The sequence below is a fragment of the Salmo salar genome, chromosome ssa14 (genome assembly GCF_905237065.1).
Source record: "Salmo salar chromosome ssa14, Ssal_v3.1, whole genome shotgun sequence".
Classification (NCBI taxonomy): Eukaryota; Metazoa; Chordata; class Actinopteri; order Salmoniformes; family Salmonidae; genus Salmo; species Salmo salar.
The window spans coordinates 34,735,699-34,757,042 of NC_059455.1; the positions used below are offsets into that span (position 1 = coordinate 34,735,699).

The window sequence follows — 21,344 nt, forward strand, 5'->3', positions numbered from 1 at the left end:
ATTCTGCAACCAAAATCAATCAATGAGAATAATAAGCACTGATTCACACCTCCTCGTATAGGTCTTTGGTGTGCCTTAACGCAGGCTTGAACTCCGGGTCTTCAGAATACTTGTCATCGTCTCCTCTGGGGGAATTTTTGTTTTCAAGTTAATGGTGGTGAGGCCAGTTCTAAATAATTCTGTAATATATAGTTAGCGGGTTGTTTGGTGAGGTGGTAATAAGATTAGCCAGTGTAGCTCACCCGTCTCCCAGCTCTGCGTCTGCAGAGTGCTGCTCAGCATCAATGGCCTGGTCGTCAGGGCGACCAGCTCTCTCCAGGAAACAGAGACAGTCGTCGGCACGCATAGTGGTGTACATCTCATACCCTGGAGCAACACACTGGAGTTACTACAAAACACACTCACTAAACACCACGTTCCTACTGATAAACAAGATATTCTTGACAAGTAAACAAACTCCTAAATACTTTTTCACATTCACACACACCATGTTTGAAAACTCCGACGAGGAGGGAGCGGTCTGCCTCTGTATCCCACCATCCTGATGGCACCTCAAGCTGCTCCATCTCAGGCATCCAGATGTCAATATCCCTACGAGGACACAGACAGATGGATTCAGTATACACCTGAGAGTGTGTGTGCGTGTGTAGACGTATGTGTGCGCGCATGTGTATAGCAGATAACAAGGATTTTTAATAGGTTGAGACCTGGCATCAGATCCTCTCAGCACAGAATCAGCATGTTCTCCAATGACTTCCTGTCTCAGGTAGTACAGCATACGTACTCTCAGCAACACCCTGACGACGAGGAAAGGGTTAATGCTCTGACACTGAGCACAAACACTTCAGTACTCTCTAGAGGTTGAGGGTGAACACACACTGACTTGTTGCACTGGTGCTTGAGATGTTTGCGGTAGCTGTCGTCCAGAAGCAGGGAGTCGGGGTTGTACTTGCGGATCCACTCCACCTTCTGAACATCAAAGGAGCTCTGAGCCTTCACCCTCTTCCCCTTCCTGCCCCGAGGAACAGGGATGGACAAACCTAGACAGAGAAACACATTGAAACATATACGCAGGACCCTGGAAGGCAACGCTAAAGGGAGAGAAAATACATTAACACAAACAGTTATCCAAAACAGCAAGAAATATTTAGACAATGGGTTCAGTCCGTACCAGAGTGGTTGAGGAGTGTGTGGGGTTCAGTCCGTACCAGAGTGGTTGAGGAGTGTGTGGGGCTCAGTCCGTACCAGAGTGGTTGAGGAGTGTGTGGGGCTCAGTCCGTACCAGAGTGGTTGAGGAGTGTGTGGGGCTCAGTCCGTACCAGAGTGGTTGAGGAGTGTGTGGGGCTCAGTCCGTACCAGAGTGGTTGAGGAGTGTGTGGGGCTCAGTCCGTACCAGAGTGGTTGAGGAGTGTGTGGGGCTCAGTCCGTACCAGAGTGGTTGAGGAGTGTGTGGGGTTCAGTCCGTACCAGAGTGGTTGAGGAGTGTGTGGGGCTCAGTCCGTACCAGAGTGGTTGAGGAGTGTGTGGGGCTCAGTCCGTACCAGAGTGGTTGAGGAGTGTGTGGGGCTCAGTCCGTACCAGAGTGGTTGAGGAGTGTGTGGGGCTCAGTCCGTACCAGAGTGGTTGAGGAGTGTGTGGGGCTCAGTCCGTACCAGAGTGGTTGAGGAGTGTGTGGGGCTCAGTCCGTACCAGAGTGGTTGAGGAGTGTGTGGGGCTCAGTCCGTACCAGAGTGGTTGAGGAGTGTGTGGGGTTCAGTACGTACCAGAGTGGTTGAGGAGTGTGTGGGGTTCCCGGCCATTCTCCGGCGGGGTGATGAGCTCCCAGATGAAGCTCTTAATGTTCTCGTCTCCACGGTAATGCAGCAGGCAGAAGACCAGGATGACCCTGCAGATGGTCTCCACGTCTCGCTCCCCGAGGCGCCGCTTACAGCGTGCATGAGACAGGATGTCTCTCCAGCGCCCCCACCTGGACAAACAGGTCGCAGAGTGAGAAAGGAGGCTCAACACAATAGTGTGGAGCTTACTTTATTAGAAACTCCGGTCACAACTTTACTATCATATGTATTATAACTACACCTGTCCAGAAAATAAAAATCCCTCTAGGCCCTAGCCAAATACACCTACCCGTAAACAAGCAGATGTTTCTCCACACGGAAGCAGTCGGTGCGGCCGTAGCCGTTTCCGGTGTGGCGCTCAGAGCGCCTAGAGGACCGGGACTGCCGGGAATTGGCGGGCGGGTACTCGTCGTCACTATCGGGATCCGATATCTCCCCACCCTCGCCCCTCAGGGTGGCAAACTGACGGGTCTGCTTCCTCACCCTGGGTGTGTCAATCACCAGGGTGTTCTACAGGGAGGGTGTGAGAAAACATAAGGAAAATGAGCTTTTCTCACAAAAAACAAGCACAGAGTAAACACACACACACGCCTGAGATATCAGCATTACCTTCCTATTCATGGAATCAAAGTCTATGTCTGCCCTCTTGGCCCACTTCTGCCAGAACTCGGGGTCGTCCAGGGCAATGTCGGTCCTGTTCTCGGTAGCCACGAAGCTGGCCTTGGAGAAGGTGGAGCCCTTGCCCTCGCTCTCGATGGTGATGGTGGTGGCTCTCCTCTGGAGGATCTGGTCAATGTCCTCCTCACAGAACTTGGAGCCCTCATCCTCCTCGTCCATAATGGCAGCGTACGCACCCTTCCTCAGGAGGTCCTCGATCTCCTTCTTGGAGAACTGCTGGATTTGCTACGAAACGGGTGGAACAGGACAGACATTAACCAGTTAGCATCTAAACAAACAGTAGACCAAGAAAAACTCCATATTAAGTAAACAACAGCTTGGACCTCCTTACTCCGTTGACGTTGCTCTCCTTGCTACCGCTCATGCTCTGCAGTACAGCCCGGTCCAGACCCAGTTTGAGGCTGGCCTTGTCCAGCATTTCCCTCTCATAAGAGTTCCTGGTGATCAGACGGTACACCTTCACTGCCTTGGACTGGCCGATACGGTGACACCGCGCCTGAGCCTGTTTGGAGAAGGCAGGATTAGTACATCAATAGGATGCCATTTGTACAGTGTGGTAAGGGTACTAGGACGAAACATTGGAAGGAACCAGACACAAAAGCGCGAGATCAGACATTACCTGCAGGTCGTTTTGAGGGTTCCAGTCGGAGTCAAAGATGACGCAGGTGTCAGCAGCAGTCAGGTTGATGCCCAGACCTCCAGCCCGGGTACACAACAGGAAGACGAAACGGTCCGAGTCTGGTTTGCTGAAGCGGTCAATGGCTGCCTGACGCAGGTTCCCTCTCACTCTGCCATCAATACGCTCGTACAGGTATCTGGGCAGAACGTTGATAAAGACAACTTCTAACTCATCTAGATTACTCTTCACATCCAGTCTGTCTACTTTTAAATCACCCACATCCTGGTCTACTACCGCAGACTGATAATGTAGTAAAACAAAACTTACTAACTAAATATATTGTTTTTCAACATGCCCATACACGTTGATGAGGCAGGCAGTCTATCTAGACCGTCATAAATCAAATTTTATTTGTCACATGCGCCCGAATACAACAGGTGTAGACCTTATCATGAAATGCTTACTGAACAGTCTGACTTGGGTAACTGGAGTCTTTGACAATTTTTTGGGCCTTCTTCTGACACGCCTAGTATATAGGTCCTGGAGGGCAGGAAGCTTGGCCCCAGTGATGTGTTGGGCTGTACGATACCCCTTGTTGATGAGGCAGTCTATCTAGACCCCCATACCTCTTGTTGATGAGGTAGTCCTCCAGGATGTCCAGGCAGCGCACCATCTGAGAGAAGATGAGCACCTTGTGTCCCCCGGCCTTCAAGCGAGGCAGCAGTTTGTCCAGCAGGACCAGCTTGCCTGCGGATCTCACCAGCGCCTGCAGGTGAAAGTCTGGGGCCACAGGGTCGTAAACATCCCTCAGCTCAGCCACAATCTTCTCCTCTGCACCTGGACAGAACAGACAGAAGGGGGGTTACTATCCCATTGTATACCATTGCATCCTGGGAAAGGTATGAAGACAGTGGCGTATACAGATGAACAGTTGGAGTGATGTTAGGTCAACAGATGCTGTGGTAAGCATCAAGTGATTGCAGGCTAGCTGCATTAAGAGGAGACAGTGTTGGGGTTATTGTTTTTGGAGGAGGAAGGGTATTGTTTTTGGAGGAGGAAGGGTATTGAAGTGTTGTTGTGGTGTAAGGTACCGGTAATAAGGTAGGGGTGGTTGCAGCACTTGCGTAGCTCCATCATGGTGTTGAGCAGATTGGGCACGTTGCTGTTGCTGGTGGCTCCCATGCTGAGGAAACTGAAGTTCCTCTCTAGGATGGCTCGGTAGTATTTCTTCTGCACATCTGTCAGCTCCACCTGTGTAAATAAGGTTGTATTTGCTTGATGGTTATGGTCCATTAAGAAAAACATTCTGCTACTCATCACCTCAGTTATATGGTGCAATATTATCAATTTTGAGTGTCAAATCTTACCTCAATGATGGTCTCCTGTTTTGGCGCCAAGTTCTTCTCCACGTCCTCTTTGAGTCTGCGCAGCATCATAGGCTTCAGAATGGCCTGGAGCTTCTGGACCTGCTCCTCTGTTTTGAGGTCTCCAAAGTCACGAAGGAATTCAGACTCTGATGAAAACTGAGCTGGCTCCAGGAAGTGCAGCAGACTGAAGAGTTCCTCCACTGTGTTCTGGAGGGGGGTACCAGTTAGAAGCACCTTATGCTCCTGAGTACCAGGGAGGACAGGGGAGTGGAATAGAGAGTGGAGGAGGAAGACAAGGAGATGAACAGAGAGAAAAAGGAGAAGGGTGTTATTATGCCTCTTTCTAAACATAAGACCAGAACGTTGTCACATCACAAGTAATACATTTGTCACCCTGTCCCTTAGACTATCTATCCCCTGATTACTCACCAGGTCCAGCATCTTGAGACTGTCCAGCAGCTTGCAGTTGCGGTTCTTGAGGCGGTGAGCCTCGTCAATGATCACACAGCGCCAGGAGATCTCCCTCAGCTCAGGGCAGTCGGACAGAATCATCTCAAACGTGGTGATCAGGGCATCAAACTTATACGCCCCTGGGATCAGATGATCCTGTAATACAACACTCTAGTTAGAGGAACTAGATGTCGATGTACCAAGAATCAAATTATTTGAACACGAGAGAATCATTGTCTTCCGACCGTTCCTACTGCACAACAACACTAGCACTGCAACCACTGTAATCCATTCTTCTGTTCTAAGGTTACACAAACAGAATGTGACACACACACCTTGTCATCCTTGCAGTACATCTCGTACTGCTGGATCATCTGCCTGCTGGCCAGGCTGCCGTGGTAGACGATGGCGTTCATGTCAGTCCAGGTGGCAAACTCCCTCTCCCAGTTGGTGATGGTAGAGAGAGGAGCGATGACCAGGAAGGGGCCCTGGACCCCGGCACCAAACACCTCGGACAGCAGAGAGATGGACTGGATGGTCTTCCCTAGACCCATCTCATCTGCCAGGATACAGTTCTGCCTGTAGGGCGAGAGGATGTGTTAATATGGATAGAATGGGATATGAAATGCATTCAATAAAAGAAACATTAGTACCTGTTGTACCAGTTGAAGAGCAGCCAGTTGACTCCTTCTAGCTGGTATTCTCTGAGTACGTTCCCACTCTTGTACTCTCTGAATTCCTCCAGCTTCTTCCATGCAGCTGCTTGGGGCCGGGGCTAATGAGAGGAGTGAATGGTTTAGACTGTGGAATGATGACATATTGGACTAAAGCAGTGGAACTACTCACATGGAACGTGGTGAACACACACACACACGACTAGTGAATACCCACACGCACCGTTCTCTTGAGTTGAGGTTGGCGGTCTTGGATCTTCCTGAACTCCTCCACCTTGCCCTCGTCCACATCCTCTCTTAGCTCCCAGGTAGCATCTTCATATGGCAGAGAGCACCACTTCACCAGGTAATACACCACCGGCTGAGAGATACAATACACACTTAGAGACAAATAATCCTAACTCAGAATTTTCACAATGAGATCAATTCATGGTTTACAAGAACAGATTAATACTTGTCCTTTAGAGATCAGAATTCAGTCATTGACTTCTCTCACCTCTCCATTGTCCACACTGTTGGACTCATCCAGGATCCGGTCCACCTCCACATAATCTGGGTTGAAGGGCTCCTCTTCCTAAGGACAGGACAGAGAGGATAAAACACACAAAAAAAACACAGCGACTATGATCCCTAAAGTTACACCTCTATACACATAACCCTCCGATTGTGAAGTAGATGGGTACCAAAATGTTTCTGTGAAAGACGCCATATTATTCCCTTACCTCCTGTAAGAGGTGTCTCATCTGTGCATGTTTGGCCTTGAATCTCTTGAGCTTCTGATGGATCCTCTTGTCTCTCTCCAGCTGCTCCAGAGTGGCCCACTCACAGTGCATGTAGGAGCTGAGAGAGAGAACGGGGGGTCAGCCATGGATATAAAGGAAGACACTCCCCATGCACTGTTGATCTTGGATGCTCCACAAACAATTTCATGGATCTCACACCGACATTTTAGTCAAGAGACATCCACAGGGATTAGCAAACCCAAGAGTAATGAACATAAGGACAGAGTGAGACTTACTAGTTCTTATACTTGACAAAAAATTCCTCAGCATTGATGTAATGTCCTGGAGACACCTTTAAATATGAAGAGAGGAACAAACATGATACATAATGATTTGCAACTTCTTAAAATTAGCAAAATCCCCAAATAATAACAATCAACAGAAAAAAGCACAATAAGCACACTCACCTCCTTTTTAGTTAACCTCATGGACAAAACTTTGTCAACAATTGCTGCATCTTCCTCGTTGGGGTTTTCCTGTGATACATATACATGTGTTATACAGCTGTCATGTGCAGGTGATAAGATAACCAACACTCACTCAAAAGAACAGCTCAAACCTGATCAAAATCTCACACTCACCACAAAGAACTGCATGCTGGAAAGGCTGTCCCCGTCCAACTGCAGCTCCTGTTTGAGCTGCTCTCCCATCAGCTGCCCCGTTGCTCCTCCGGTAATGGACGCCACCGCCGCCGTGGTGGTGGTTACGTCCACGTCCTCCTCCGGTTCGTCCTCGTCGTCAGTGATTTTGATGTCCAGATCCTCAGTGTATTTCTTCCTCTTCACCTGACGGTTAGAACGCCTCTTCTGGTGGAAGAGGGAGATGACATGAAAAAAAAAATGGCAGACATCGGTCAGGAAGTCTTGACAAAAATCCAGTGCAGTACTGTACGTATTATGGGGGGGGTGTGTAAGCGTGTGTCAGTAGGAGGGACGTGACTCACCGCAAGCATGTCCTCCTCCAGGGCCTTAGAGGGAGAGGTGGGGCTCAACTCCCCATCAGAGTGGTCTGAGGAGGCATTCCTCTTCCTCTTCTTACCCCCCACTAGAGTGATTGTACTTGGGCGAGAGATAGGGGAGGATGAGAACGAGAATTAGTTGTAGAAATAGATACAACACCCCCCCCCCCCAAAAGACAGAATGAGAACATGGCAACTTACTTGATCTTTGCCTTGCTTTTGCTCTTGCTGCAGCCGGTTCCAGCCGCCCCTCCAGGTGTCCCACCAGCAGCCCCACCTGCTGCCTTGGCTTTGCCTTTCTTTTCTGCACCAGCCCCGCCCTTCCCTGCTGCCGCCGCTGGGCTCTTCTTCTTACTCCCTCCTCCCTTCTTCTTGGCTCCAGGCATGCCAGTGGTCGTTGCAGCGGCCCCTTGGTGAGCAGCCTTTTGTCCGGCAGGCAGTTCGTCCTGGTTGAGGACTCGTGGAATGTTCCTCTCTCCCCGGGCCTTGGCCCTGGCAATGGCCTCGGCCACAATACGGTTGGCCTTCTCCTGCTTGCACAGGGTCTCCAAACGCCGTACAGGCTCCTGGGCCTTGGCTAGCCGTATCCCTGGTGACGACATAGTGGTGGAAGGGGCGGAGCCGGCAGCTGAGGTGTTGATGACCTTCACTACGGAGACAGCTCTGCCTGCCGTCGAGGTGGCACTTGTCTGTGGAGATATATATAGATAGATACACACAAGTTAAAAGTTGTTAAGAGGCAAAATAACCAACACGTGTAAGGTTTGACAAGTGAGATTTGCAGCTCGATACATCTATCATGTAGACGTGTGTGTATATACAGTACCAGTCAAAAATTTGGATACACCTACTCATTCAAGGATTTTTCTTTATTTTTACCATTTTCTACATTGTAGAATAATATTGAAGACATCAAAACTATGAAATAACACATGAAATCATGTAGTAACCAAAAAAAGTGTTAAACAAATCAAAATATATATAATATTTGAGCTTCTTCAAAGTACATTTTACATTTACATTTACATTTTAGTCATTTAGCAGACGCTCTTATCCAGAGCGACTTACAGTAGTGAATGCATACATTTCATTTCATGCATTTGTTTTTGTACTGGCCCCCCGTGGGAATCGAACCCACAACCCTGGCGTTGCACATACTATGCTGGCGTTGCAAACACCATGCTCTACCAACTGAGCCACAGGGAAGTAGCCACCCTTTGCCTTGATGACAGCTTTGCACACGCTTGGCACTCTCAACCAGCTTCACCTGGAATGCATTTCAATTAACAGGCGTGCCTTGTTAAAAGTTAACTTGTGGAATATCTTTCCTTTGCGTTTGAGCCAATCAGTTGTGTTGTGACAAGGTAGGGTTGGTAAACAGAAGATAGCCCTATTTGGTAAAAAACCAAGTCCATATTATGGCAAGAACAGCTAAAATAAGCAAAGAGTAACAACACTCCATCATTACTTTAAGACATGAAGGTCAGTCAATCCGTTTCTTCAAGTACAGTCGGAAAAACCATCAAGCGCTATGATGAAACTGGCTCTCATGAGGACTGCAACAGGAAAGGAAGACCCAGAGTTACCTCTGCTGCAGAGGATACGTTCATTAGAGTTACCAGTCTCAGAAATTGAATCCCAAATAAATGCTTCACAGAGTTCAAGTAACAGACATCTAAACATCAACTGTTCAGAGGAGACTGTGAATCAGGCCTTCATGGTCGAATTGCTGCAAAGAAACCACTACTAAAGGACACCAATAAGAAGAGACATGCTTGGGCCAAGAAACACGAGCAATGGACATTAAACAGGTGGAAATCTGTCCTTTGGTCTGATGAGTCCAAATTTGAGATTTTTGCTTCCAACCGCTGTGTCTTTGTGAGACGCAGAGTAGGTGAACGAATGATCTCTGCATGTGTGGTTCCCACCGAGAAGCAGGGAGGTGATGGTGTGATGGTGCTTTGCTGGTGACACTGTCCATGATTTATTTAGATTTCAAGGCACACTTAACCAGCATGGCTACCACAGCATTATGCAGCGATACTCCATCCCATCTGGTTTGCGCTTAGAGGTACTCTCATTTGTTTTTCAAGAGGACAATGACCCAACACACACCTCCAGGCTGTGTAAAGGCTATTTGACCAAGAAGGAGTGATGGAGTGCTGCATCAGATGACCTGGCCTCCACAATCACCCAACCTCAACCCAATTGAGATGGTTTGGGATGAGTTGGACCACAGAGTGAAGGAAAAGCAACCAACAACTTCTCAGTATATGTGGGAACTCCTTCAAGACAGTTGGAAAAGCATTCCAAGTGAAGCTGGTTGAGAGAATGCCAAGAGTGAGCAAAGCTGTCAAGGCAAAGGGTGGCTACTTTGAAGAATCTCAAATATAAAATATATTTTGATTTGTTTAACACTTTTTTGGTTACTACATGATTCCATGTGTTATTTCATAGTTTTGATGTCTTCAATATTATTCTACAATGTAGATAATATTAAAAAAGAAAGAAAAACCTTGGAATGAGCAGGTGTGTCCAAACTTTTGACTGGTATGTATGTGTGTGTGTGTGTGTGTGTGTATATGTGTACCTGTGGTTGCAGCAGCAGTTTGAGGGGCACGGCTAGTCTCTGTCCACCTTGGCCCTGGGAGATCTGAACAACCTGTGGGCTACTACCTTGCCCTCCGGACACCAGCTGAAACTGCAGGACAGAGACCGTTCTAGTTACAGATCAAAGTCTTCATAGAACAGGCCAGTATTTCTGATTAGTTAACTGAGAGTGGAGAATTTCCTAACAACTAATTCAAGCCACTCCTCCTCCTCCTTACCTTGGGTCCCCCCTGTTGGTTGGGTTGCTGCTGCACTTGCAGCTGGATGGTGAGCACTTTAGGCTGCGCCCCCGTCTGCCCTGCCCTTGCCTGGGTGAGAGCAGCCAGCTGACCCCCCTGGAGGACCAGCTTCCCTGGGAGATTACCCAACACCAGCCTCTGCTGCTGGCCCTGCTGCAGCTGACCCGACCCACCGACTGTCACAGCACCCCCCTGGGCCGCACCCCCCTGAGGCTGCTGCAGCACCAGGGTGATCCTCTTGGCTTCACCCTGAGAGGAGAGAGAAATGATCAATTAGAAGATGCTAATTTGGTTAGAAATGTACAATCTTGAGACCTGAGGTGAAGAGCCCTGGTTAATGGAGGTTACTGACTACTGAAAACATAGTATTTGACGATCCTGATGGTTAGGCCAAGTTGAGCTCAGAGGGCAATCTTACCTGTTGTGGTACTGTAGTGAGGGTGACCCCTTGTGGTCGGACTGTAGTGGTGCCTGTAGCAGCAGCAGTGACCTGTGTCTGCATGGCAGACTGCAGCTGCATCTGTGTCTGGGGCTGTAGCTGGATTTGCGTTCCCTGTCCTTGGGTCTGGAGCTGCACTTGAGCCTGGGCTTGGGCAAGCTGGGCTTGCGGTATCTGCACCTGGACAGTCTGAGTCTGGCTTTGGGACTGGCCCTGAGGAATGGAGATCAACTGTACCTGCTTCAGGGGTCCGTTGGGCGAGTGAACCAGCCTCTGTACCCCAGTTCCCACCTTCACCTGTCCCTGCCCAGGAGACGCTTGGTTCAGGACCGTTCCTCCAGACAGTATCTGCATCCCGGGCCTGAGTTGGGTTCCAGACAGTACCCTGGCAAAGGTGACCTTCCCCGCTTGGGAGCCTGTCCCAGCAACAGTCTGCAGCACCTGTGCTTGCCCCCCGGGTCCTTTCAGGATGACGATCTTGGCACCACCCTGGCCTCCGGCCTGCTGAGTGATGGCAGCTAGCTGCTGAGGAGTAAGCTGCTGTGCGATCTGTGTAAGCTGCTGTGTGGTGAATTGTTGTGTGGTGATGTGTTGGGTGGTGCCAGTAGAGCTATTGACAGTCAGAGGTGAGCCCAGCAGGACTGTGGCAGCCCCACTGGTGTTACTGGCTACAGAGAGTGTTGTCTGAGGTACTGTTGTAGCTGTTGAAACAGTCTGAGGGAGGGCAACCGGGACTGGGGCCGGCTGCTGCACAGGTACTGGGTCTGGGATTGTTGGAGCTGCCACTGGTATGCTGAGCGCTGGGGTGGAGAGGTCTGGGGTTGGTTCGGAAGGGGGGTCCACCTGCCCCAGAGCCAGTTTCAGAGCCTCCTCCACAGGGTCTGTGAAGGCATCGTCTGGCAGGGCATCCAGGTTAAACAGTGGCGTGTCATCAAAGAGGTCCATGATGGGGTCTGCCATTTTTCCCAGTCCACAGAAGATATAGAGAACAAAACCGCCTTGCTCTCAGTCAGAAAGATGGGGAAACCGTAGATCTGACCAGTATGTCCTAAAAAAAACAATTGGGAAAACAAAAAGATCATAAATATCCTTCTGTGATTAGATAACCAAAACACATTTCTATCAAAATGTCAATCACTTACTAAAATGGATTCTGAGGTTTCAGTCCTGTGCAGACAATTTACTTGGGCTTTGTCTGTGTCCTCTACTGACAAATATTGGGGTGGTGGTGTAGATGGTGGGAGAAAAAATAAATAAAAAAATCAACGTTTAAGCTAGATACCAGAGAAAGAGGTTCAGGGAAGAGGAGAGTCGCACTATTTTTTCCACCTCTTCCTCACCCCTTTCCTCTTCCTTGTTTTCAGTGCCTACTTCTCTGTGTGCAATGATCCCCATCTGAGAGATCATTCGCCGATGTCTCTTTCCTAAAGAAGACAGAGAGAAGATAAGGGTTTAGCTTAATCAGGGAAAATCACTATTCCAATATACTTACTGAAAGTAGCAGGCAAAGTGTGCCATGACACTCGCTGCTCTTGGTGGGATGAAATTGTCTGAGTTATCATGTGGTACCTAGTTAGCTAGTAACGTAAGCTAGTTCGTAAGGTAGTTAGTAAGCTAACTAGGTATCGGGGCCCTGTTGCTGACGTATTGTCATGATTTTGGTTAAAATAATATAACATAAACGCTTTGTTTCAATAATACGAAAACAATCGATGCATTCAGCTTCAAGTAGGGGTTCTGAAAAGCTATCTATATCGTCATTCGTGTATTGTTTACCGTTTCCCGGAATCATAAGTTGATCCATCGATGCTAGCTAGCTATAACAACAACAAACACTAACTAGTAGTTTCTGTTTTTCCTTCAATCAAACATGCCTTCATTGTGATCATATACTATTTTACGAGCAGTGTTTGTATGGAAAGTAATAGTTTAAATGGCAAGTGGGCGAAAAACATCTGTCTAGGATAACATGGTTTCTTTCTGACCGTGTTGCTCTCCGCAAACCCGCTTCAGTACAGATATAACGTTAGCATTAAATTGCTATTTGCATTGGATGAGGCTGTTCTGGGATGAATCTATTTCAAATGGTATATAAAAACGGTACTATATAATAGATCAGTCAATAGGTAGCAGCAGCTCCATAATTTACTGCATAACGTTACCATCCACTATTTCAATCTCATCAACAAACCGGACCAAACCAAAGGCAACGTGCCACAATAACCATAGTCTGTCTACGATCAGACACGGGTAAGGCCGCAATGCTATTTGGGTTGGACTAGGTCTGTTCATCAGAAAAAATATCCCCTAATAACCATACTATCCATTGCCCCGACTCTCAGTTATAATTTAGGGGTGCTAAATGTACCTTTCCATCGACACACATGGCTTTCTCCGTCTCACAACACTGTACGATTACAGGAAACGGCCAGCAAAGAGCAGGAACTAACGTTCTTGTCAACGAAAAAATGAACGTGTGCCCATCGAATCTCATCCGCTTGACTATCATTGGTCTGAATTTACACAAACCGGCAGGATTCTAACATACCATTGGCTGAATAGGGCTGTCCATCATATAATGAACGGAATACTGGGCGGGAGACAGTAATAGACATAGTTAGGTTGAGAAAACAATAAATGCGGCCTAGTTGGGACAATTTGGCTCAGAGGTCCTACACGTTGGATTTTGCTGTCAAACATCCAAACAAACGCGTAACCACCAGTTTACTGCAAGTTTAACTTGAATAAGAAGTAAAGATATGTCCTATTACCTGCATAATGTATCTACTAATGGGGAATGTTTTGCTAACCATCCAGGCAATAATACAACTTGACCGCTTATATTTTCAGTCTCTACAAAAGGTGACCATGTTGATTCAAGGTTATAACCCTTCACTCAAAATTTTAGCTGTGCCCAGACCGGGATGCAGTGCTTATTTTAAAATGTTCTTAATTATATTATTTCTGTACACTAAATCAAAACTGAAATGCACCTTGAGGCTTATGTTGTGATGGTCTCTAGAAGACGCATCCATCAAATATATTATTATTAGCACTGGATTCACTAACAAAATCACTGGCAGCAGAGGAAAAAATGACACCTCACCTCAATTCTTTCAAATGCCCATTTGTCCATTAACTCCCACCTGATGAGATGCACTCATTTCACCTTTGCCCCATTATGCTCCAAGTAGGTGATTTTCTGTATGGTGCTCTCTATTTAAGTTGAAACTGGGTATTGTCTTGTGTTTTTATTTTCCTGGTACACACAAACTGAACTGTTACATTATACTAAAAGTGGCCTGCTAAATGAAAGATAGGTTGCCAACAGTTACTGTATTTTTACAGCCCTATTATCCAGTAATGGATTTTCTGTGTTCCTACATGGCTTTGGAGACAGAGGAACAGGTTCACACTCACTGTACACACACACACACTCAACATTGCCGCCTAGAGGTGATAGTTTGGATCCTCTGTTTGGAGGTCTCCAAAGCCATGTAGGAACACAGAAAATCAGTTACCGGATACTGGAGTTGCTAAAATCCAGCAACTTTGCCCAAATGCCATTGTTTTCCAGAAATCCTGGTTGGAATCAGGAAGGAATAACAGGATATCTGTAATCCTCCAACCATGATTTCTGGGAAACCTGTGAATTTTGGGAAATTTACTGGAATTTTGCCACCCTACATGATACAAATTACATTACATCTTTTAAAATATTTAAGGTAACCTCATGTTTAATAAACGCACAAATAAACACGTTACATTTTATTTTTGTTACTCATTTTCAAATGTACTCGTGTAAAAAGTAGGCTATTAGCCTTGTGTACATTTTTTTTAAGCAAAGTAGTAAAGAAAAGTAGATTGTCACGTTTAACAACTAGTAAAGAACACTCAATGTTCTGACAAGTATAGTTAAGTAAACATTCACATTTAACAACTAGTAGACTATGTTCACATTTAACAACTAGTACATAACTCAATATTCAGAATATATAAATTCATATATATATATTCATATATATATATATATATATATATATATATATATATATATATACTGAACAAAAATATAAATGCAACATGCAACAATTTCAAAGATTTTACTGAGTTACAGTTCATAGAAGGAAATCAGTCAATTGAAATCAATTCATTAGGCCCTAATCTATGGATTTCACATTACTGGGTAGGAGCACAGCCATGAACATTCTATTAAATGGTAACAGCTCTGTTGGACATTCCTGCAGTCAGCATGCCAATTGCACGCTCTCTCAAAACCTGCAACATTGTGTTGTGTGACAAAACTGCACATTTTAGTGGCCTTTTACTTTCCCCAGCAAAATGTGCACCGGTGTAATGATTATGCTATTTAATTAGCTTATTGATGTGCCACACCTGTCAGGTGGCTGGATTATCTTGGCAAAGGAGAAATGCTCACTAACAGGGATGTAAACAAATCTATGCACAACATTTGAGAGAAATAAGCTTTTTGTGTGTATGGAACATTTCTGGGATTTTATTTCAGCTCAAGAAAAATGGGACCAACACTTTACATGTTGCATTTATATTTTTGTTCAGTATAATAATATGTCACGCAGACAAACATTTTTCAAACATAAATCTCTGTTTAATCCTCAGTACGCACAGCCTTTGATTACTTTTAAACAGCTTAACAAACACAAAGAATACACCACTAATACATAATCTGTGAGAAAAATCACATTCCTTTTTCATTCAGGGAATATTTTGTCCTGTGTGCATATTTTGCTGTTGTAACGCAAAAGGAGAACTTGCTCGAACTGATCATCAGTCAGACCATTCCTTTGGGGGGTGAGAATGTTCCCGTTATGACTGAAGAGGCGCTCCACAGGAGCACTTGAGGGTAGGATGGTGTTGAATTTGAGGAACAGCTTTCTCACTCTTGGGAAGTATTTCAGGCAGCTGAGATTTTTGCTGGTTCCCTCTAGGTACCTCCGGACTTCCTCTTCTGTGTCACTGTTGCCGGTCCCAGGTCCGAAACTGAAGAATTCATCTTCTGACTGCATGTCGTCGCTGCCGATTGGTGCACCATCAGTCAGTTCCATTGGGGTCGCCTCAGCTACTAGCATCAAATGCATGTCTTCTCTCTCAGCTTCTGGTAGCCACCACAAACGAAATTGTGGAGTAGTTGCTGTTGCCATTTTTGCATCCAGACTAGCAAACAGCTGTTTGAAGCGGGAATCTATTGCTTCTAGAACAGGGTTGATTACGTCGAAGAGATAGAGTGTAAGAGTTTTCTTCTCACATAGCTTTTTCTTCAATGTGAGTACCGTTGGTATGACCAGTCCAAGAAAACATTTTTGCTCTCCTTGGAAGAGGTCCAGTGCAAAAGCAAGTGGCTTGAAGACATCTATGTATTCTTTTAAAAATGCTATCTCGTAAGATAGCAGTCTTGGGACCCCCAGGCTGTCACAAACATCCATTAGTTTTGTTTCTGGGAGAGAAACCATCTTTTCCACTGCACAGTATTCAGAATTCCAGCGACTCTCACAAGGAGCAGTCAATTTCATTTTCTCTATGTCCTCCACTGCTGCTATAGTCAATGGGGATTGGTGGACCCTGTTCCATACTACAGAACACTTGGCCATTGCGCTGTAGTACACTTGGGCAGTTTCTCCCTGTGATAGAGCTTGCGCTAGGTCATGGGAGGCAATCAGATTCAATGCGTGTGATGCACATTTCTGGTGCGGCAGCAGAAAGAGATGCATTGCCTCATCTGCTCCATCAAGAATGGTGCCCACGTCCTCAAATTCAACATTGTCATCTTCATCATTTTCATCGTCCCCCTTTGAAAACTCTTTAAAGACTTTGACGAAGTTGCTGCCATTATCAGTGACAGTAGCCTGAAGTTTGTTTTCAATATTGTAGGCCACATGAATCTCGTTTATCTTGGCTGCAATTGTATCAAATGTGTGTGCACCCTGTATTCTGGCACAGGCAAGTGCAGCAGACTTCCTCTCCAGCTCATTCTTCTCAATCCAATGACATGTCATCCCAATGTAGCTTCTGTTGTGGGCTGTCCAGATATCCGCTGTAGTGCACACTGATTGTACACTGTCCAGATTTTCCTTTAGTTTATCCTTCATTTTGGAGAATGCCATCTCAATTCTATTGATAAATGTATTTCGGGTCATGGACATCTTCCCTCCACTTAAGCCCTCAATCAGCTTCCTGAACGCAGGCTGTTCCAAGACAGACAGCGATTGGACATCGTCCACCATGAAGTTGAAGACCAGGGCGTTCACTTTTGGCTGTGACGTCATTTGATGGACTAGGTTTTCCAGCTTGGATTTCTTGTACTTTGGCTCCTTAGGAGAGTCTGAGGTGGTTGGTCCATTTGGTCCATTCATCTCAACTTTAGGGGACTTTAAATACATGCTGGGATGCTTTCTCTGAAATACAAAAATATAATGCATTAATACAGAAGCATACATATCAGAACATCTGTTGTATTTGTAATGCCCCAAATATTTGCCCAACTTATTTATTGCAATATACACAGAGCCCATCCTTGTGCAATTGCTTCTGCAGGTGAACACACACATACACACTGACCACCAGTAGAATCCCGTTTACCCATATGATATACATTTCATGCATCTCAAGTCTTAAGTGGCATCCTCGCCTCCTCTCCAGCTTTACTTATAGGAAGAAACAGGCTAGGTGAAACTAGCAAGATCCCTTTACTTTCACCCTTTTCTTTCTTTATTTGTATGCAAAACACAATCTTAGCCAAGTCACAAAATACAAAATATATCAGTCAGTCAGCAAATGAACAAATGTGATGCTCTTGGACATGGCTACTCTATTGAGAAGCGCACCCCTTCCCAAATGTCTTTGTGGTTACTGTCTTTGTTGTTATTTTTTAGTAGGTGAAAATGACAACGTATTGCAATGTTTAAGAATGTTCGAATTACATTTCCAATATACTTTTTTGTCTGATCGTGTTATTGTATTTGGGGGGTATGGCGACGCACGAGGGAACCAATGAAATGTCAGTATTATGGGCTGGACGAAATACACCGCCACCCAATCAAAACACAGTGAAGCCTTCATTCTTTATTGGGAAAGAGATGGTAGCAGAGTCGTAGCTAGGCCACAGCTGGTATATAAAGTTGATACGGGCTTTGGCTACATTTTTTATAAACTATCTGCATTTTTAACACGCCATACAACGTGTTAATTGAAAGCATTTACTAACCTCTAAATGTTTCTTCAGATTTGATGTCGAGTTCTTGGAGGTAGACAGCATTCGGATTTTGGGTTTGCATAGAACACATTGAACGATTATATTCTTGTCTTTTACTTCCTTGAAAATAAAATGTTGTCGATATCGCCAGACGTGGAAAGATGTGGCAAGAGTACTGGTATCCATACCGGTATCCATTTTTAACAATTTTTCCGTACAATGTGTTGCATTTAGAGCGAGACAGCAATTTGTGGAAACAGACAAAGCACACTGCGGTAGTCTGATTACGTAACCACGTAATCCGGATTACTTGTAATGCGTTACTACCATTGGTTACTTTCTACCGAAGTAAGCCAGCCCCCTGTATGTTTGTGGCTTTGTTCCAAATGGTCTTTATTACAGTCGTGTATGATCACAATTTAGGAGATGATATTGATGTGGCACCTGGGTATAATTACTTCCCCAATAGTGAGTTTTTCTAGAAGGGATACATATTTTGTCAAAGATAACTTTTCATTGTATACTTTTTTTTTATTTAACTAAGCAAGTCAAAAAGAACAAATTCTTATTTACAATGACAGCCTACCAGGGTCAGAACGACAGATTTTTACCTTGTCTGCTCAGGGATTTGATCCAGCAACCTTTCAGTTACTGGCCCAACACTCTAACCACTAGGCTACCATCCACCCCGAAGGTGGTAGGTTTAAGAGAATTTATGCAGCAGGTTCAAATCAACTTTTATTTGTCACAAACACATGTTTAGCAGATGTTATTGCAGGAGTAGCAAAATGCTTGTGTTTCTAGCTCCGACAGTGCAGTAATATCTAACAATTCACAACAATACACATAATATACACAACCTAAAAGTAAAAGAATGTAATTAAGGAATATATAAATATTAGGATGAACAATGTTGGAGTGGCATAGACTAAAATACAGTAGAATAGAATACAGTATATACATATGAGATGAGTAAAGCAAAAATATGAAAACATGTTTAAAGTGGCCAGTGATTTATAGTCTGTATATTGGACAGCAGCCTCCAAAGTGCAGGGTTACGTAACCGGGTGGAAGCCACCTAGTGATGGCTATTTTACAGTCCTATGGCCTTGAGATAGAAGCTGTTTTCAGTCTCTCGGTCCCAGCTTTGATGCACCTGTACTGACCTCGCCTTCTGGATCATAGTGGGGTGAACAGGCAGTGGCTCGGGTGGTTGTTGTCCTTGATGATCTTTTTGGTCTTCCTATGACATCGGGTGCTGTAGGTGTCCTGGAGGGCAGGTATTTTCCCCCTGGTGATGCATTGGGCAGACCGCACCACCCTCTGGAGAGCGCTGCGATTGAGGGCGGTGCAGTTGCCGTACCAGGCAGTGATACAGCCCGACAGGATGCTCTCAATTGTGCATCTGTAAAAGTTTGTGAGGGTTTTAGGTGACAAGCCACATTTCTTCAGCCTTCTTGCGCCTTCTTCACCACGTGTGTGGGTGGACCATTTCAGATCGTCAGTGATGTGTACGCCGAGGAACTTGAAGCTTTCCACTGCGGTCCCGTCAATGTGGATAGGGGCGTGCTCCTTCTGCTGTTTCCTGAAGTCCACGATCAGCTTCTTTGTTTTGTCGACATTGAGTGAGAGGTTATTTTCCTGGCAGTAAACTCCCAGGGCCCTCACCTCATCTCTGTAGTCTGTCTTGTCATTGTTGGTAATCAGGCTTAGTACTGTTGTGTTGTCTGCAACTTGATGATTGAGTTGGAGGCGTGTGTGGCCATGCAGTCATGTGTGCACAGGGAGTACAGGAGAGGGCTGAGCACGCACCGTTGTTGGGCCCCTGTGTTGAGGATCAGTGAAGTGGAGGTGTTGTTTCCTACCTTCACCACCTGGGGGCGGCTCATCAGGAAGTCCAGGACCCAGTTGCACAGTGCTGGGTTCAGACCCAGGGCCCCGATCTTAATGATGAACTTGGAGGGTAGCTAAAGAGTTAAGAGAATAGTTAGGGTTAGCTAAAAGGCACACATTTTTGGGGGGACAAAAACTGTATCCCGTCTAGGCATGACTCAATAGTCTGTCTCCAATGACATTTCAAAGCAGGTATGGGCAACTCCAGTCCTCAGGGGCCTGATTGGTGTCACTCTTTTGCCCCAGCCCCAGCTAACACACCTGATTACAATAATCAACTAATCATGATCTTCACTTTAGAATGCAATTACTTTAATATGCTATGTTTGGTAAGGATGAGGAAAAAGTGTGACATCTCTCCAGCCCCTGACGACTGGAGTTTCCCGTTCTGTTTTAAACTTTTGAAAATGGTCCAAAATACCTCAATGATGTTGATTACTTTAAACATCTTCTTCAGGACCGCTGGACCGATTGTCACCAAATTTGGTATCCATCATCTCTGTCCCTATGTCTTTAAACGCAACATTTTCCAGGATTTTAACTCAAACTATATGGCCACTATGAGCCAATGAGCTTGCATGAATGTTTTTTCATGTCCAACAGCGCCACCATGCGGCATAACTGAACCACACTTTACAGGTTAGCTAGACTCATATCCCTGAGCATGTGTGCCAAATGTAATCACTGAATCGAACAGATTAAGATATATAAACATATGCCCTTTATAGTGCCACTGTGTGGTCAATATGCTTGAATATGTCGAGTCTTCAGTGTTTGGAATGTGTACCAAGTTTTGTTACAATATGAATATCCGTGACTGATTTATATGCAATTATGTGCCAGACCACGCCCATGTGAATGCTTACTGGTCAATAGCGGCCATGTTGTTTTAGGTACTAATCTGGAAAATGTTGTGTTGGGAGAACTTTGTACATAGATGCCACATATGAAGTTACATACAGATCGGTCATTCGGTGCCAGAGGAGAAGCTTTAAGTATTTTTCACAAAATAAAAAATGGCGGAAAATCCATCATGGCAGACCTTATGGGTCCTTGAGGCAAATTTGTTCGTTGTGAGGAGTGGGATCTACGTACTGAATTTCATGACTAGGTCAAACGGTGTGAGGGTCGTGCCTTTTCAAAGTTTACATGTTTAATCGATTGTTATAGCACCATCATGTGGCCTACTGGCAAGACATTGCAGGGGAGGGTGTGGCCCTTGGACCTTTACCATCATACCAGGTTGCATCCTCCTAGGCCTTATAATCTCACAGGAATTTGCATTTTAATTTGCCTTTACAGAAGTAGAGGAATAATAATTAATGCTGCGTTGCCGGGGTTCAGCTGTGTGTCCACTGTGCCACCACCAGGAAAATGTTTACGGATTTCCCTATGACAAGTTACTTCTGTACTATTTATCACACTTGACAAACATCAGAACTCAAAATCAAACTGATCATGCAATATAATATGCTTGAGGTATTTTGGAACATTTCCAATGATTTTGAGGACCTGGGACCGATCAGCACCACATTTGGTACATAGCATCTACAGCATGTACCCATGTTTTTA

At 45.5% G+C, this 21,344-nt stretch overlaps 2 protein-coding genes across 6 annotated transcripts in view; both read right to left on the reverse strand.

Moving 5' to 3' along the window:
* The window catches only part of LOC106569448 (chromodomain-helicase-DNA-binding protein 8), a 29,350-nt gene extending 16,222 nt beyond the window's left edge, over positions 1-13,128 (reverse strand). Inside the window, exons 1-30 of one of the 5 annotated variants that reach the window (XM_014140805.2) lie at positions 13,020-13,128; positions 11,992-12,075; positions 11,794-11,855; positions 10,631-11,699; positions 10,192-10,461; positions 9,954-10,064; positions 7,565-8,052; positions 7,349-7,463; positions 6,987-7,211; positions 6,813-6,881; positions 6,642-6,697; positions 6,346-6,463; positions 6,120-6,197; positions 5,847-5,984; positions 5,603-5,724; positions 5,285-5,528; positions 4,929-5,105; positions 4,500-4,742; positions 4,224-4,383; positions 3,759-3,969; positions 3,133-3,328; positions 2,845-3,015; positions 2,445-2,738; positions 2,125-2,345; positions 1,764-1,966; positions 884-1,040; positions 708-797; positions 488-591; positions 243-366; positions 50-125 (exon numbers count right to left, since the gene is read on the reverse strand). In XM_014140805.2, coding sequence (XP_013996280.1) covers positions 50-125; positions 243-366; positions 488-591; positions 708-797; positions 884-1,040; positions 1,764-1,966; positions 2,125-2,345; positions 2,445-2,738; positions 2,845-3,015; positions 3,133-3,328; positions 3,759-3,969; positions 4,224-4,383; positions 4,500-4,742; positions 4,929-5,105; positions 5,285-5,528; positions 5,603-5,724; positions 5,847-5,984; positions 6,120-6,197; positions 6,346-6,463; positions 6,642-6,697; positions 6,813-6,881; positions 6,987-7,211; positions 7,349-7,463; positions 7,565-8,052; positions 9,954-10,064; positions 10,192-10,461; positions 10,631-11,611 — 5,442 coding nt within the window. In that variant the 5' untranslated portion in view covers positions 11,612-11,699; positions 11,794-11,855; positions 11,992-12,075; positions 13,020-13,128. Of the gene's footprint in view, positions 1-49; positions 126-242; positions 367-487; positions 592-707; positions 798-883; positions 1,041-1,763; positions 1,967-2,124; positions 2,346-2,444; positions 2,739-2,844; positions 3,016-3,132; positions 3,329-3,758; positions 3,970-4,223; positions 4,384-4,499; positions 4,743-4,928; positions 5,106-5,284; positions 5,529-5,602; positions 5,725-5,846; positions 5,985-6,119; positions 6,198-6,345; positions 6,464-6,641; positions 6,698-6,812; positions 6,882-6,986; positions 7,212-7,348; positions 7,464-7,564; positions 8,053-9,953; positions 10,065-10,191; positions 10,462-10,630; positions 11,700-11,793; positions 12,076-13,019 lie in introns of all 5 variants that reach the window. The other 4 variants (XM_045694266.1, XM_014140806.2, XM_014140808.2 and 1 more) reach the window with 4 other exon arrangements.
* A 2,128-nt stretch (positions 13,129-15,256) lies between these two features.
* On the reverse strand, positions 15,257-18,179 carry LOC106569447 (uncharacterized). The gene is made up of 2 exons (XM_014140803.1): positions 17,892-18,179; positions 15,257-17,082 (listed from the first exon to the last, which is right to left on the reverse strand). Exons 1-2 carry the CDS (start codon positions 18,075-18,077, stop codon positions 15,382-15,384), a joined length of 1,887 nt encoding a protein of 628 aa, XP_013996278.1. The 5' UTR covers positions 18,078-18,179; the 3' UTR covers positions 15,257-15,381.
* Between the last annotated feature and the right edge of the window lie 3,165 nt (positions 18,180-21,344).